Source organism: Mangifera indica, chromosome 17 (assembly GCF_011075055.1).
Source record: "Mangifera indica cultivar Alphonso chromosome 17, CATAS_Mindica_2.1, whole genome shotgun sequence".
Lineage (NCBI taxonomy): Eukaryota > Viridiplantae > Streptophyta > Magnoliopsida > Sapindales > Anacardiaceae > Mangifera > Mangifera indica.
Window position 1 is genome coordinate 7,612,148 of NC_058153.1, and position 14,342 is coordinate 7,626,489.

General features: G+C 30.4%; 1 protein-coding gene across 2 annotated transcripts; it reads right to left on the reverse strand.

The window, feature by feature from the left end:
- Nucleotides 1-256: 256 nt before the first annotated feature.
- Nucleotides 257-13,420, reverse strand: LOC123200345 (oxysterol-binding protein-related protein 4B-like). 2 transcript variants are annotated; one of them, XM_044615509.1, is made up of 7 exons: nt 13,267-13,420; nt 3,331-3,477; nt 1,575-1,820; nt 1,255-1,351; nt 877-1,162; nt 699-801; nt 257-593 (listed from the first exon to the last, which is right to left on the reverse strand). In XM_044615509.1, exons 1-7 carry the CDS (start codon nt 13,267-13,269, stop codon nt 339-341), a joined length of 1,137 nt encoding a protein of 378 aa, XP_044471444.1. In that variant the 5' UTR covers nt 13,270-13,420; the 3' UTR covers nt 257-338. The 2 variants fall into 2 exon arrangements, with proteins under 2 accessions (XP_044471444.1, XP_044471445.1); XM_044615510.1 differs by lacking the exon at nt 3,331-3,477 and having other exon boundaries at nt 13,267-13,338.
- Between the last annotated feature and the right edge of the window lie 922 nt (nt 13,421-14,342).

Consider the following 14,342-nt stretch of genomic DNA (forward strand, 5'->3'; position numbering starts at 1 on the left):
AATGTGGGTCTTAAGATTTATTAGACTTTAATAAAAATAATTTGTTTGGTCCTTGCTCCAAAATCAAATATAGTGAAACTATCTTATAGCTTGCCCCATTGAAAGTTGTCATTCATAGAGGTTTTTGAAATAGAAGACCGAGTTACGTCGAGAGATAGTCTCGACAGCTAAACAGATTCGGATTACTTGGTATTCTAGATATTTCTAGATATTTCTAAAATTCTAAAGTTTAATTTAATATTTTATATCCTATATGTAGATCCTGAAATTATGATTGATTTATTTATTTTATTCAATTTATACAAAATATATCTCTTACATAAAAATGTATATGGAATTCAAGGAGGGACAACGATAGGAGCGGGTGGCACAATTTCTTGAATAGGTGAGCAATCCCAACCCATTTCCCCGCTTTTTGTGACATTAAAATGCTTGGGAACCCAAGTTTCGCCAACCGACTCTCTTTCTCTCAAGACCCTCCTCTGCTCTTCCTCCACACCTTTCTTTGCAACTCTAGCTTTTTCCCATTCTTGATTCAATATGCCTTGGCTCACGTCGCCCCATACTGCCGCTGATTCGGTTGCCCACACTGCCTGAACAAATTCAAATCTATATATAATCAGGTACCTATGCATATATGAAGAATTTCATGCTTGCATATGTATACTGTGAAAAAGTGAATTTCATAAGAAACGTACTTGAGAATCCATAACAACCGGAGTTTTGAGCCCATAAAGAACCTCTTTTGCGTCGAAGATAACTTTTCGTTCCCCATTCTGCATGTCTTTCACCGAGACAGTTCTGCAATTTTGAAATTTCAAAATATTATTTAATACACATTACATTTCCATTTTCTAATATGCGAATTTGAAGTACCTGTCCCAGTGCCCATCGATCTCATAAAGAGTTTGTATTGATAAGGATTCATAGATTTTTCCTTTAATGGCTCTTCCTCTTCGCCCTAATAAAGAACCGCCTCTGAAACATAACTCAGCTTCGAGGCCACCTTCATGGCATTTGATTTTAACATTGCCAACCCAATCAGTCCGGGGTACCGGAAGAATTCTAACCAAGAGCTTCGGTGAGTTCATTTCATAAGTTTCTTTGTATTTATGTAGCTTTAATTGCCTTTTGCCATGAGTCTGGGCTTCCACTGAAGTACCTATAGCATTATTTTTTAATTAATTCAAACTATAAATAATAATCTTGCTACGTAATAATTTACAATATTAAACAAAAGTGTAAGATATATACCACAGAATTTGGCAACTGGTTGTTGACACCAAATTAATTCAATATTTTCCTTCTCATTGGTTGCATGGAGAGCAAATACTGGTGGATGATGGAATACCTGATCAAAAGATTGTTTAAGCACAATAATTACTTGCGTATGAAACTTGAAAATTTTATACTTACCACCATTAATTTAACCCATATATAAATTTCTAATTTATTATTTATTAATTTTAATAATTTTTTTAATTAATTGAAAGCTATGACTCTTCTTATAATTCAATAGTTTAGTGTCAGTTTTTCAAATTTCAAGAGATATTTAGTGCATAAAGAGAAAGTACCTGTTCTAGTAGAACATTGAGGCTACCAGTGGAAACATGGTGGGTTTCTCCAAGAATGGGATTGTAAGGGGATAAACCAAAAATGATAGGGCGTGTGGTGGAAATACACCAAGCCACGACGCCTGTGAGCCTCTCCAGTGGGCTCTCACAATTGTTGCAAATGCTTAACAAATCTTTATTAGTGCAGTACACTGACTCCCCAAAACTTTGAAGCTGTGACTTTGGAAGGTTGAAAGTTGTTGGCAGCTGAATTTTACAAGGCAACTCAACAAAGCTCAAAAATCTTATTGTCACAACTAAGAAGAATAATTAGTACAAGGTTACTTATATGTATAATATATTTTGTTCCGTTAATTTGTCAATAAATTTTGTAATTTAGTTAGCTTTAAGATATATAAGCTAAATGTTTTTAACATTACTAACTACAAGGTTATAGGTATAAAAAAAAATTAAAATTATATGAGCAAATAAAAAATTTTACATCATATATATCAAATATTTTCGAACAAAATTATATTCTAAACAAAGAAATTATTAAAGTAATAGTTTCATGATAAAATAGAGAATCATGTTCTAATCATTTAGTGTGTGTAATGTGGACAGATTTCCTCCTACCAGAATGCAGGGGTGGATCCAGCCGAGTGAGGGTCAATTGACTCCTTTGGGTTTTAAAAATTTTCATGTATAACTATTAAATTTTTAGTTTACTTTTATTAATTTAAAAAAATTTCAAATATAACCTTTAAAATTTATTTTATTTTTTTAAAATTTTATTATTTTTTATTAACTCTTTAATATTTTATTTTTATTCAATATTAATCTTTTTAAATTTTATTTTTGAGCCTATAATAAAGAACAAGAACAATTGATCAAAGCTTTAACCGTCTCTATCAGGATTGATATTTTTATTTTAAGACAGTTTGATAATTGGATAGATTCACATATTCTAGCTTCTTATATCAGTGGACAAAAGCAGAGAAATAACTATTTCTCACCCAAATTTTATTCTAATCTCAAAAACATGCCCATAATAGATAAAAGTTTAAACATTTATCTATAAACTACTTATTGTCCAAATTTTCAGTTAAAAGTAGGGGTAAAATCATTATTTTATTTATAAACCTTAAAACTTGGAAATCTATATCATTTTCCCCCCAAGTTTTAAAAACTAACAAGTCAACCCATTATCAAAGTTTGAAAAGTTTAGATTTCACCCCTGAGATTTGTTTCCTTCTCCGGCCACCATCATTCTAATTGACAATCGATATTTTCCACCCATCTTCTAGATCTGACCACGAAGGACGATGAAAGATAGTTGTCCAAATATAACAATAATGCGTCATCCTTCGTAGAGTCTTCCCAATTTAGACGACGTTTCGTTGTCTAGATTAGACGACGCTTTATTATTCAGATCTAGATGATGAAGGGTCATCCTTCGCTTCTTCCTGATCGTTGGCCAATTCCCTAAGCCAACAAAGATGAAACTTGGAAGGGAGAGAAAAGTGAATTTTTCAAAGTTTAATCATAGGGTGTAAATGTAAGTTTTCTAAACTAAGTGGGAAATGATATAAGTTTTTTAGATTTTATGGTTTATGAGTAAAATGATAATTTTACCCCTACTTTTAACTTAAAATTTGGATAACAGTTAACCCATAAATGAATATTTAGATTTTTTATCTGTCATAGACATAATTTTAAAGTTTGATTAAAACTTGGGTGGGAAATTGTCCTTTTGATGCTGAGGGAGCCAAAATACCTGAAAACGTATGAGATCAGCTCCTGGTTGTATGTTTCTAAAAAGACTTAAAATGCATTGTACAATATTTGGAGCTTTGTAATCACCCTGTGATTCTCCTTCAAACAATGATGCCTTTGCAAGCACTATCTTTTTCTCATCTTTACTCTGCGCCACACCATACCACATTTCAACTAAAATAATGTTCAAAATTCCATAATAAAATGAATATATATAAGACATGAATTGTTGAAATTAAACATAAAAATATGAAATTAATATTATAGCGCAAGTCAAACTTATTATATTAAAGAGAGTAAAGATGAATAAATTGTATTTCTTGTATGTATGAAATGTATTATTATACATGAATTTATATATGAGCATAAATCTTATATAAGGAAAACATAATAACTTATATAGTAACTTATACGAGGAAGGACGTCAAAGTTTCACATAATAGGAAATCATATAGTATTATCCATTTATTTTTCGATATATTTTGACAATTTCCTTTAAATTCAAGTGGGTAAAGAATTTACTAACTTGAGTTCGTAATGAAAGTTATGAAATCATCCCACAGAATAGGCTTTGTAGAATAAATTAACTATTTGATTATGAGAAGGTATAAAAGTGATATATATGAGGGAAAAGGACAATTTCCCACCCCAAATTTTAGTCCAAATTCAAAATTATATCTACAACAGATGAAAAACTCAAACACTCATCTATGGGCTAAATCTTATCCAAATTTTCAATTAGAAGTAGAGGTCAAATCATCATTTTATCCATGAACCCTAAAACCTAAAAAATTTATATTATATATCCCCTTAGTTTAGAAAACTCATATTTACCTCTTATGATTAAACTTTGAAAAATTCGTTTTCTCCCCTTTTCAAGTTTCATCTCCGGTGGCTTAGAGAACTGGCTAACAATTAGGAAGAAACGATGGTCTTCTTCAAAGAAAGACAACCCTTCGTCGTCCAAATCGACAAGACTTGAGAAGGATGACACTTCATCGAGTCTTCAAGACAACACTTTGTCGTTCTTTATCATCGCATTTGGATGACCATCCTTTGTTGTCCTTTATAGTTAGAACTAAAAGATGGGTGAAAAGTGCTGATCATCAATCAAAATGATGGTGGCTAGAGAAGGAAACAAACCTTATGGATTAAATCTAAACTTTCCAAACTTTGAGAATGACTTAAAGTGTTAGTTTTTAAAACCTAGGGGGAAATGATGTAAATTTCAAACTCTATAGATAAAATGATGATTTTACCCATGCCTCTAACTAAAAATTTGGATTATAATTAGTCTATGGATGGATGTTTGGGTTTTTTATCTGTCGTGGATATGATTTCGAGATTAGATTAAAATTTGGGTAGGAAATAGTCCTTTTCCATATAAATTATTATTGACAAAATGATGACAAACAAAATGACAATCAGTTTTAATGTGTTTAATTTGCTTATGAAAAATATTATTATGAGCAATCTATATGTAACTTTGATTGTCACAATAGACATTTGTAGCATTAGATTAAAGATCCCCATGCCAAACAATAACCATCATAGCTATAGAAGTTCAAAAGTAGTGCCCACAAGTGATCTATATTATGTTTGTGTTCTCAAACAAGAAACTACTATCTTCCTCTTACTACTTTTAAGAGATGAGAGAATCTTCGAGAATGAAACAATAACTAGTGGAGTGTTTATCTATGAGATCACTTGCCTCACCTAGTCAATACCAAAATATGCATATAATATAAGTGAGGACTGAGCAAAGAAATTAAAACCATGAAACAAAGAACTTTTGATACATCAAAGGATACAAAGACTTACCACAAAGTGAGTAGTATGAAGAGCAACAATGTAACACTCACAAGTGCATCTCAAGGGTATTATGGTCATTTTTTATATTTATGTGCATGTATAATCAAATTAATGTGAATTGAATGAAATTTGGTTGAATTTTAATAAGGGATGGTCGTGCATAGGATGGCCATGCCTATGTGTCGGTTGCCACGTTAGTTGGATTGGTTAAATGAAACCCAATTGTGTGGTGTTATGCGCTAAAAGATTTAAGTGGCATATTGCACTGATTTTGCAACATTCGTTATTCCCAAAATCAATTTACACAAATCCCTATAAAAAGATAGTTTTAGAACTGAAATATTAGTGATTGTCACAGTGGTTCCAACAACCATATTTGATTATTCCAATGATGACAATAGTAGAGAAAATGAGAGCTATTGATCCACTTTGATTTCCTTGCAATAGATTGATTAGGTAAGTAGGACTCTCTTTACCCTTTTTTATGTGTTAAGTTTATGGTGGATTGAGGCTTGTTCCTCTATTGAACTTGAGATGTGCATTTTCTGTATGTGATATTGATGGCAATTGCATATTATCATGTTGATCATAGATATGATGTTAAATGATGTAAGAATAGTTTTTTATTGTTAAATTTTTCTAGAATGGAGATGTTAAAGCATATGTAATTAGATATATGTTTTTGGATAGAATTCTTACGTACTAATGATAATAAAAAATTGTCTTCATCATGTTATTGTATATATGGTTTGCGTTTGGCATGAAATATCAAAGTGATTATTAATTCTCAATTAGTTTAAGAGTGTAAAGATTTCAAAGGCAATTGAGGCCTTTGCGGTGATTTCTTTGTTGTTTTAATGAAGCATAATAGATGATTGCAAGTGTAAAAGATTGATGAATTGTTGTTGGGTCATTAAAAATTCATAAGGATCAATTAAAGTGTGAAACAGGTCTATGCTTTCATATTTTAAACATCACACACAACCATATGGTATGGGATAGATGTCCATGTGTGTAAAACCTACATTTTAGATTGAGTTTTTTGGTAATCCAATGATTATTAGACATCATTAATCAATGATTGATCAACTAGGTCACAAAATTCACCCATGTATGTTTAGAGAATGACATCATGTAAGGTGAAATAACTAAAATCCCCTATGAGGGCACACTCTCATCCCTAAAGGGACACATGCCCATGATGTGTTTAAAGGAGAGCACGAGGATAATTCATGATGAAAGAAGGTTGTGTATAGTATAAAGGAAAAAGACATTTGTCCCTTGAAAGACATACGACTGTGACAACAATAACAGAGAGATATGCCCTTAAGGGGCAGTCGTGTTTTGAGCACAAAGAAATGCATGACCATGTATCCAATGTGGGATGCCCGTGTATAAGGGAAAAGTAAAGAAAGAAAAATGGGAATCAGGCTAAAAGTTTTATGGCTCATCTTGAGAGACAGTATATATGTTTTGGGTACACAGTAGTACCTTACGTGTCTAAGAGATAAGATAATGTTAAGGCATAAGTTCATGATTAGGATAAAAGTTGAGGCAAGGCCGAGGTAAGCCTAAGGTAATCTTAGGCTTGAGATGCATGCATGTAAAATGTCATAGAATCATTACAATGGGGCATCATAATAAGTATATACTCCTTACTCTACTTATAGTAAGATATGTCCATAGTACAACACCATACCCATAGTAAGGTACTAGCTTGTAATAAAGCCCGATTATGATTATGTTTAATGATCCAATAGTGGTATAGATGAATGGATTAAATAACGAGTACTCATATGGTTAAAATGCTAAATCTTTGTATTTAACCTAGTTTGATCAACCTAACATAGAGTTATGGGATATAGCTTCCAGATAATAATGCTTTCATAGAAAAATGTTATAGTCATACCAGTTAGGATCCGAAGAATGATTCTTTAGTGATCGAGCAAGACATATTTGACCCAAGAGTTGAAATGTTCATATTAGTTTGGTATTCAAAGTGATTCCTTAGCGATCAAGTGACATATGTGTGCAGCCTAAAGATTCTTTAGTACATTTATATGTTACAAGACCCATTATCATCCATAGTCTATCCTTAAACTCTTATTAGGATGACTATGGATGATAAAGTTACGATGAGTTGAGCTAAAGACAATTTGGGGAATATATAAAAGTTAGTAATAAAGTATAATACGTATTGAGTGTTTTTATTACTCACTCCTTTACTTTCATGTTTACAGGTATAGGTAATCATGATGGTTGCAAGGTGGACAATGGTCAGTAGACATAAAGCAGCTAAGGTCATTTCTAACATTTATTTTTATTGTTCAATTGATGTATTAAAGTTTTCTATGGATGTATATTGTTACACACTACGTAATGTTATGAATAATATTTTATTATGATTTGGACATCCTCTGATACGTTTCCATAGTTTTAGATATAAGGATATTTTGGTTTGTTTTTTTTAATGATGAATTATGTTTAAATTAATTTCCGAAAGAATGCATACTCAGTTAGTCTATTTAGTAACATCTTATGGAAGACAATACTTCTAAAGAGGGGTGTTACAAGCAATGAATTTACTAACAATATGAAGACATATGTTATGTCTATTTAAGTGGTAGTTAGATAAATAGTACTTTTAACCAATTGTCTATATAGAGTATGATTATCTAAACTAGTGTAATTTATAAAAGAAAGCTTGACCTCAGCTTCAAGTGGAGTGTTGGCAATTTTATTATTTGTGAAGCCAACACAAGACAAAATATCAGTAGCATATCCAACTTGGGATAAATAATAGCCTGTATAATCAAATAAGACTTTTAACCCTAGAAAATAACTCAAATGACCAAGATCTTTCATTTCATATTTTGTTTTAAGGAATTGCTTTAATTCTATAATACCCAAAAAATAATCTTCAATAATGATCATATCATCTACATATAATGACAAGTATATCTCATCTTAGTTTTGCAAATAAAGAAAGTATTATCATAAAAGTTAGAAGAGAACCCATACTAGCTAATAGTAGACTTGAATGTGGCAAACCATGCTCTAGAAACCTGTTTAAGTCCTTAAAAGTCTTTGCAAAGATGGAAACTTTACCAAATGGATGATATATCTAAGTGGTGGTTTCATATTGACTTCTAAAAAAAATTCCCATTTGAAAATGATTCATTACATTTATATAAAAGAGTGCCACTTTTTTATAGTTACAACAATTATAAACTACGAACAAAAGCGATATGAGCCATTGGAATAAAAGTCTCCTTATAATTAATGTCATACTCTTGAGTACAATCGTTTGCCACTAAACAAGCTTTATAACTATAAACTAAGTCATCATCAAATGTTTTTGTAACATCGACATATATGATCAGAGGTAAAACAGTTTTTCTCTTATATGTTTTGACTCTTGTTGACTCTGGATTTGAAGATGGACTAAAATTACATAAAAATGTCCAATTTCAGTCCATCTGCGACCATACTTTAATCTATGTATGTCTATGCATGGTATTCCATGTAAGTAATTTGGATAAGGACCATATTGACAATTTTGAACAAAATGCACAACCTGCACCCAAAAGATGCATGCTCGTGCATTATGTTATGCGAATCGTGTTTAAATTAGGCACATTATCACAATTTTAGGAGTCTTTACCCCAACCCAAAATATTTGTCAACATTTTATTGAGGTTGAGCATGTTAGAGAGAAAAGCTTTTAACATGGTTACTTTTGACAACAAGTGTGTTTTTCAATAGTAGGTTCATTTTTTGACAAAGTTAATGGAATGAAAGTTATTCAATAGCAAACCTTCAAGCTTTGGCAACCAAGTAAGTAAGGACCTTAATTAGGTTTTCTGTTAAGATGTCATAAATATAAGAGATGATGATGATATATGTTTATCATTGTGATTAGATCGTGACTATGTGTATTGAGAATGTGTGTGTGTATGTATAAGATGTGATTAAGATCAAGTCCTTTGAGTTGTGTATGAAGAATCAGTTGAACACTAGGTACATATGGGATGCTTTTTTAACATGGATTTATGGTGTATTTGATAATTTGTGGTTGGTGTATGTTGGATATAGATATGATATAATTATTGTTGTGTAGACATATAGACTAGGGTTTTATGATTATTTATTTTATAAACTTTATGTTTTTCATGTTATTGTGGTGTTAATGCATGTATTGAAATGTTAGAATGATATTACAACATTTGTTGAATTGATAGGATAATGTAGAATGAATTTCAGGTTCTTAAGTAGTGTAGTTTAGATTTTCCAGATGTAATGCATGACCATGTGTCAGATGTGCTTGGTCGTGACATGCTTGGAATTATGTTTTTGTATGTTATGCACGCTCATGCACACAATAGTGCATGCTTATGCATGGCTTGTGAAAATTCTCTAACGAGGATTGAAGAATGTACATGCACACATAGTTGTGTATAAGATGAAATGATAAAACTACCCTTCGGGTTTAGGGATAGCCATGAAGAAGAAGAATAATCATGCATCAAAGGATAATACATGTCTATGTATCAAATCAAACACACTTGTGCATTATGCCTTAAAAATGAACGACTATGCACCTAATAGTGAACAGTCATGCATAAAGGAAAGATAAGTAATAAGAAAGCAAGAAAGAAAGCTAAATGTATTTTGAAAACTTTAGTGGTAGAATGTAAACTTACAATTATAGGATACTATACCAAGAGTCTAAGTTGAAAAACTAAAATGTAAACTAAGTAAGGTGAAAACAATTACGAGCTCATAGATATGTAGCTTAAGTTAGCATGCAAGCATAGTATAACCATACCATAGTAGTAATATAAGTTTCTAGGATCGTTATGAGAGGGCGCTTATGAGATGCTTCTTGCATTGCCTATAGTTGGGCATTGTCTGCAATAGGGCATTTGGTTTGTAGTAGATACTAATTACCTGTAGTAAGGTGTGGTAAGCCATAGTAGGCTCAAGTTAGGGCTACATTTTGATAGTAGTGTAAAGAGTTAACTACATGGTAGCATACTCACATAGTCAAGGTGTCAAATCCTAGTATCGACTTAATCTTATAAACAAGTTAGTTATAGTATAGTTTAGTTTAAATTAATTAAGCTTTCACCTATGGCACATCAGTTTAGTTAGGATCTTGAGGGATCGATACAAGATCTTTAAGAAGTAAAAGAGTTATGAGGCGTGTTTAAAAGACCTAGTAGTTCTCGAGCAATAGATCATTATGTACAGGTTCATGTCATAAGGGTTGAGTAAATTGTACACTCTTGATGACTTATTAAGTCAAAAGGTAAAATATAAATTATGCAAGTTTAAGTTATGTTCCTATTTATTGAATATTTATCACTCACTTTTCCTACTTTGTTTGTTTTGCAGGAGATATAAAAGAGTGGTGGCTATAATGCTAAAAGTCAGTTAGTGTAAACTTTGGAACAATATTGATGTCAATGTTCTTTATTTTATATATATGAGTTTTATCATGAACAATAATTACGTTTCTTTTGTATTGGGTTTCCAATTTGAACTATGAACATGTTTATTTTTTATTTGGAGTTATTAGTTATATAATTATGAATACATCTTTTGTTTCACTTTCATGCTTATATTTGCAATAAAAGGCATTTGAGTTATTTTTCTATTAATTTTATTTGAGTCCAAGCTTTTCATTTAAATGCATACTCTTGTAATCAATATTATTAACACTTTTCTCTAAAAGGTAGTACTTCTGGAGAGGGTATTACAATTTTAATTTTGTGAACTCATTTACACCCCCACAATAATTTTACTAGGGGGTAAGTTAACCAAATCCTAAGTATAAGTCTAAGTCTTTCCTAAGGTTTTTAATTCTTTGTCAACGATTAGTTAACAAAGAAGATTAGCATTAACTCCCTTGTAAAAGGAAGGTTCATACGAACAAACAGTAGTTAGTAACAACGATAATCACATAAATAAGATGGTGGTTGATGAACTCTAGTTGGTTTACCAATTGGAGGTGAATTGGGTAAACACTTATAATCTAGAAAAAGAACAAAGTAGAGATTCATAATCAATTGGAGGAGCACTGATGGGAAAGAATCCATGAAAGCACCTGTCTATGGTTTAAAAAAAAAAAGGAAGGGAGAGAGAGAGAACAACATTGGAAAAGAGGTATTGATGACCAAAATATGAGGAAACAACGCCAAAAAAGGGGAATTGGTGAGAAGGAACTCATGAAGGCACACATCTATAACTATAAAAAGGAGAGAACAATGCTAGGAAAAGATTAATTGACTTGAAAGAGAACCCTTCTTTGGTATGGTAGTGATATTGAAAGTTCCCAAAGGTAAAGGATGATGACCGCAAGAGAAAATACCAAGTAAAAGATGAATTAATTATATTTTTTGCCCAAACACAATATATTATGAGTAGCTTAAATCCTATGTAAGAACAACAAAATAACCTTTATAAAAAAGAGTAATGGTATGTACATAATTTTTATGTAATTTTATATATAAATAATGACGTCTCATTATATAATTAAATAATTAAAAATTAAAAATAAAATAATATTTAATTATATAATAATACATTATTGTTTATAAATAAAAATTTTATTGCATATAAAGAACTATATCAAAGATTTACATAACAGAAAACATTATTATAACTCAAATATTTTCTTATATATTTTAACAAAGAAAATATTACGTTGGGCCATATAAAAAAAAGGTTAAAAGAATATATTAATATGGTTAACCATATTATAAGATAAGATAATTTATACTTTATATAGCTTGCAAGTAAGTCAACAAATGTCTTATCAGGACTAAAGAGTGTATGAAAATGAAGTTTCTTAAGAGTAAGACCAAAATATTATTTGCCACTCAAGGTTTGGTTTTTTATCTTGTAATTTTTAAATATTTAAATACTTATTTTTCTATTAAATTTTATAGTTATTGTCATGGCTAAAATCATTATTTAATAAAAAATATTTTTAAAAATTGTAAACTCATCACATTTTTTCCTCCATATTTAAAAACTAGTAATTTCCCTTCCCTCATCTTCTCCTCACCCAAAGTTTAAAAACTCACTATTTTCCCTCTAGGGTCTACATTTTTTTTTGTCATTTCTCCGATGACTGAAACAGGCCAACTTCTACCCTCCCACCTTTCGAATGAGGACAAATCGTCTACCGACAAGAAGTCAACTAACGATTCTTCAACGAGGCATGGATCCTTGTATCCCCCAGATAGTATCGATCGATCTGTGTGTTGGCTAACACACAGATCATGCTAACCAATCTGTGTGTCGACTAACACATAAATTGGTCAAACAAAGAGTTTAAGTCTTTGTTTAATCTATCGATCGATCTGTGTCTTTGTTTATTTAACTTTCAACTTATCAGTTAATTATAACTATTATTTTAATTTTTTTTACATATATAAAAAACAAAAAAACTATCTTTTTTAGGTGAATCAAACTAGATCAAAAGTTGGTTTATGATCAAACGGATTAAATCTATCGATTTGATCAAGTTTTATTAACACTAAACTTTATCAAAGGAAAGTTAAAAAGAAACAAAGAAATATATAAGATTTAGAAAGTCAATAGGTTAAAAAGAAAATTTCCGCAACCTTCTTTCTTAATTAAAAAGTAAAAAAAATAAGTTTATATAGGTAGAGGATTGTGAAAAGTAAAATATTTAATCTATGTAATATTAGATAATATATTTGTTTTTAAAAGAAAATCCACCATCTATTGTTTATCCTCTTTGAGATCTATTTAATCTATGAAAATTTTTTTTATAAGATTGCGTTCAAATTTTGTATACTCGGTTTTGGACAGAATACAATTACAGCACATGTTGTTTGTCTTAAAGCTAAAATAATAAATAGAAAATATTTAAATTCTAACACAAAATTTTCACTAAAAACGTGAACCCTCCTTGTTCGCCGGAAAACAGCCAATTTACTTGGATGCATAAGAGGTTCGGTTAAAGAATCAATCAAAGCTTAAATTTCTTCATGTCGTCAAGATTTGTTAGCAAAAAGGAAGAAGAAGAAACAGAAAAACAATAATAATAATAATAATAATGATGATGATAAAAGAGAAGATAAAAACTAACCATTTCGGAAGAAGAGTCTGATGCCGCTTCTGGACAGGGGGATTTTGAAGAAGCTGTGGTTGCGAATTGCGATGATGTGTCCTTGTATATTTAATGAAAGAGGAGGGAATTTTATACGAAGGTAATTATAGTTTTTGTAAGTTTTATGTGAAAAAAGTGTAATTTTATGCATTTGGGTGAAAAAAAATGTCCTTGACTAAACCTTGGGTGGAAAATGATCATTCACCCTTTACAACAAAATAAGAGATGACAAAACAGTTTGTATAAATTTAAATTTCATTTAGGCCAAAAGATTTATTCCCACTTAAGGTATAATATATATCTGAACTCTTACTTACTAATTTTTGAAAATTAAGTATTTACCTATTATTCAATTTTTATTAAAATTATTTATTAAGAGTAAGAACAAAAACGTTATTTAATAAAAAAATTTAAATTTTTTTTATCTTAATTTTAAAAATTGATAATTATATCCCTAATCTTATATATTCTAAGTTTGAAAAATGTCAATCCCAAACTGACAAATGACATTCTTTTTTCAAGAGTGATCCAAATACTAGAGTCAGCTTTGTCGGCTGTTGGGTCATGTAGACAACGATGTTTATCGGTAATCTAAATACTTGGAAAGAACCCTTACTTGATTTTAATTCTTAAGATGTTTGACTTTATGCATAGTTTGTTTTGTCCCCAAATGAACTCTTGTAAATATCTAAAACTGTTGTAAATTACTGAAAAGGAATAGAATAGAAAGGCTGAAAGAAAGAACGTAAATTTTTTTTTCTGTAAAGAAATAAAGTGCTGCTATCAAACGAATGCACAGCCATAACTGCGGTGTATTTATACTCGTTCTCCACGTCGGCCCTTTCTTTAATGTTTTTGTACACTCATTTTCTAGGAGCATTTAATGTATTAAGACATCTTTCAATCCTTCATATGATGATAATTTTTACACCTTATGTTTGCTTTTAAGTAACTAAAAATTTTTTAATAACTAATGCACACTTCATATGATGATAACTAAAAATATTAAATTATAAATATTTAATAACTAAAAATTAGATATTTTAAATCCTAAT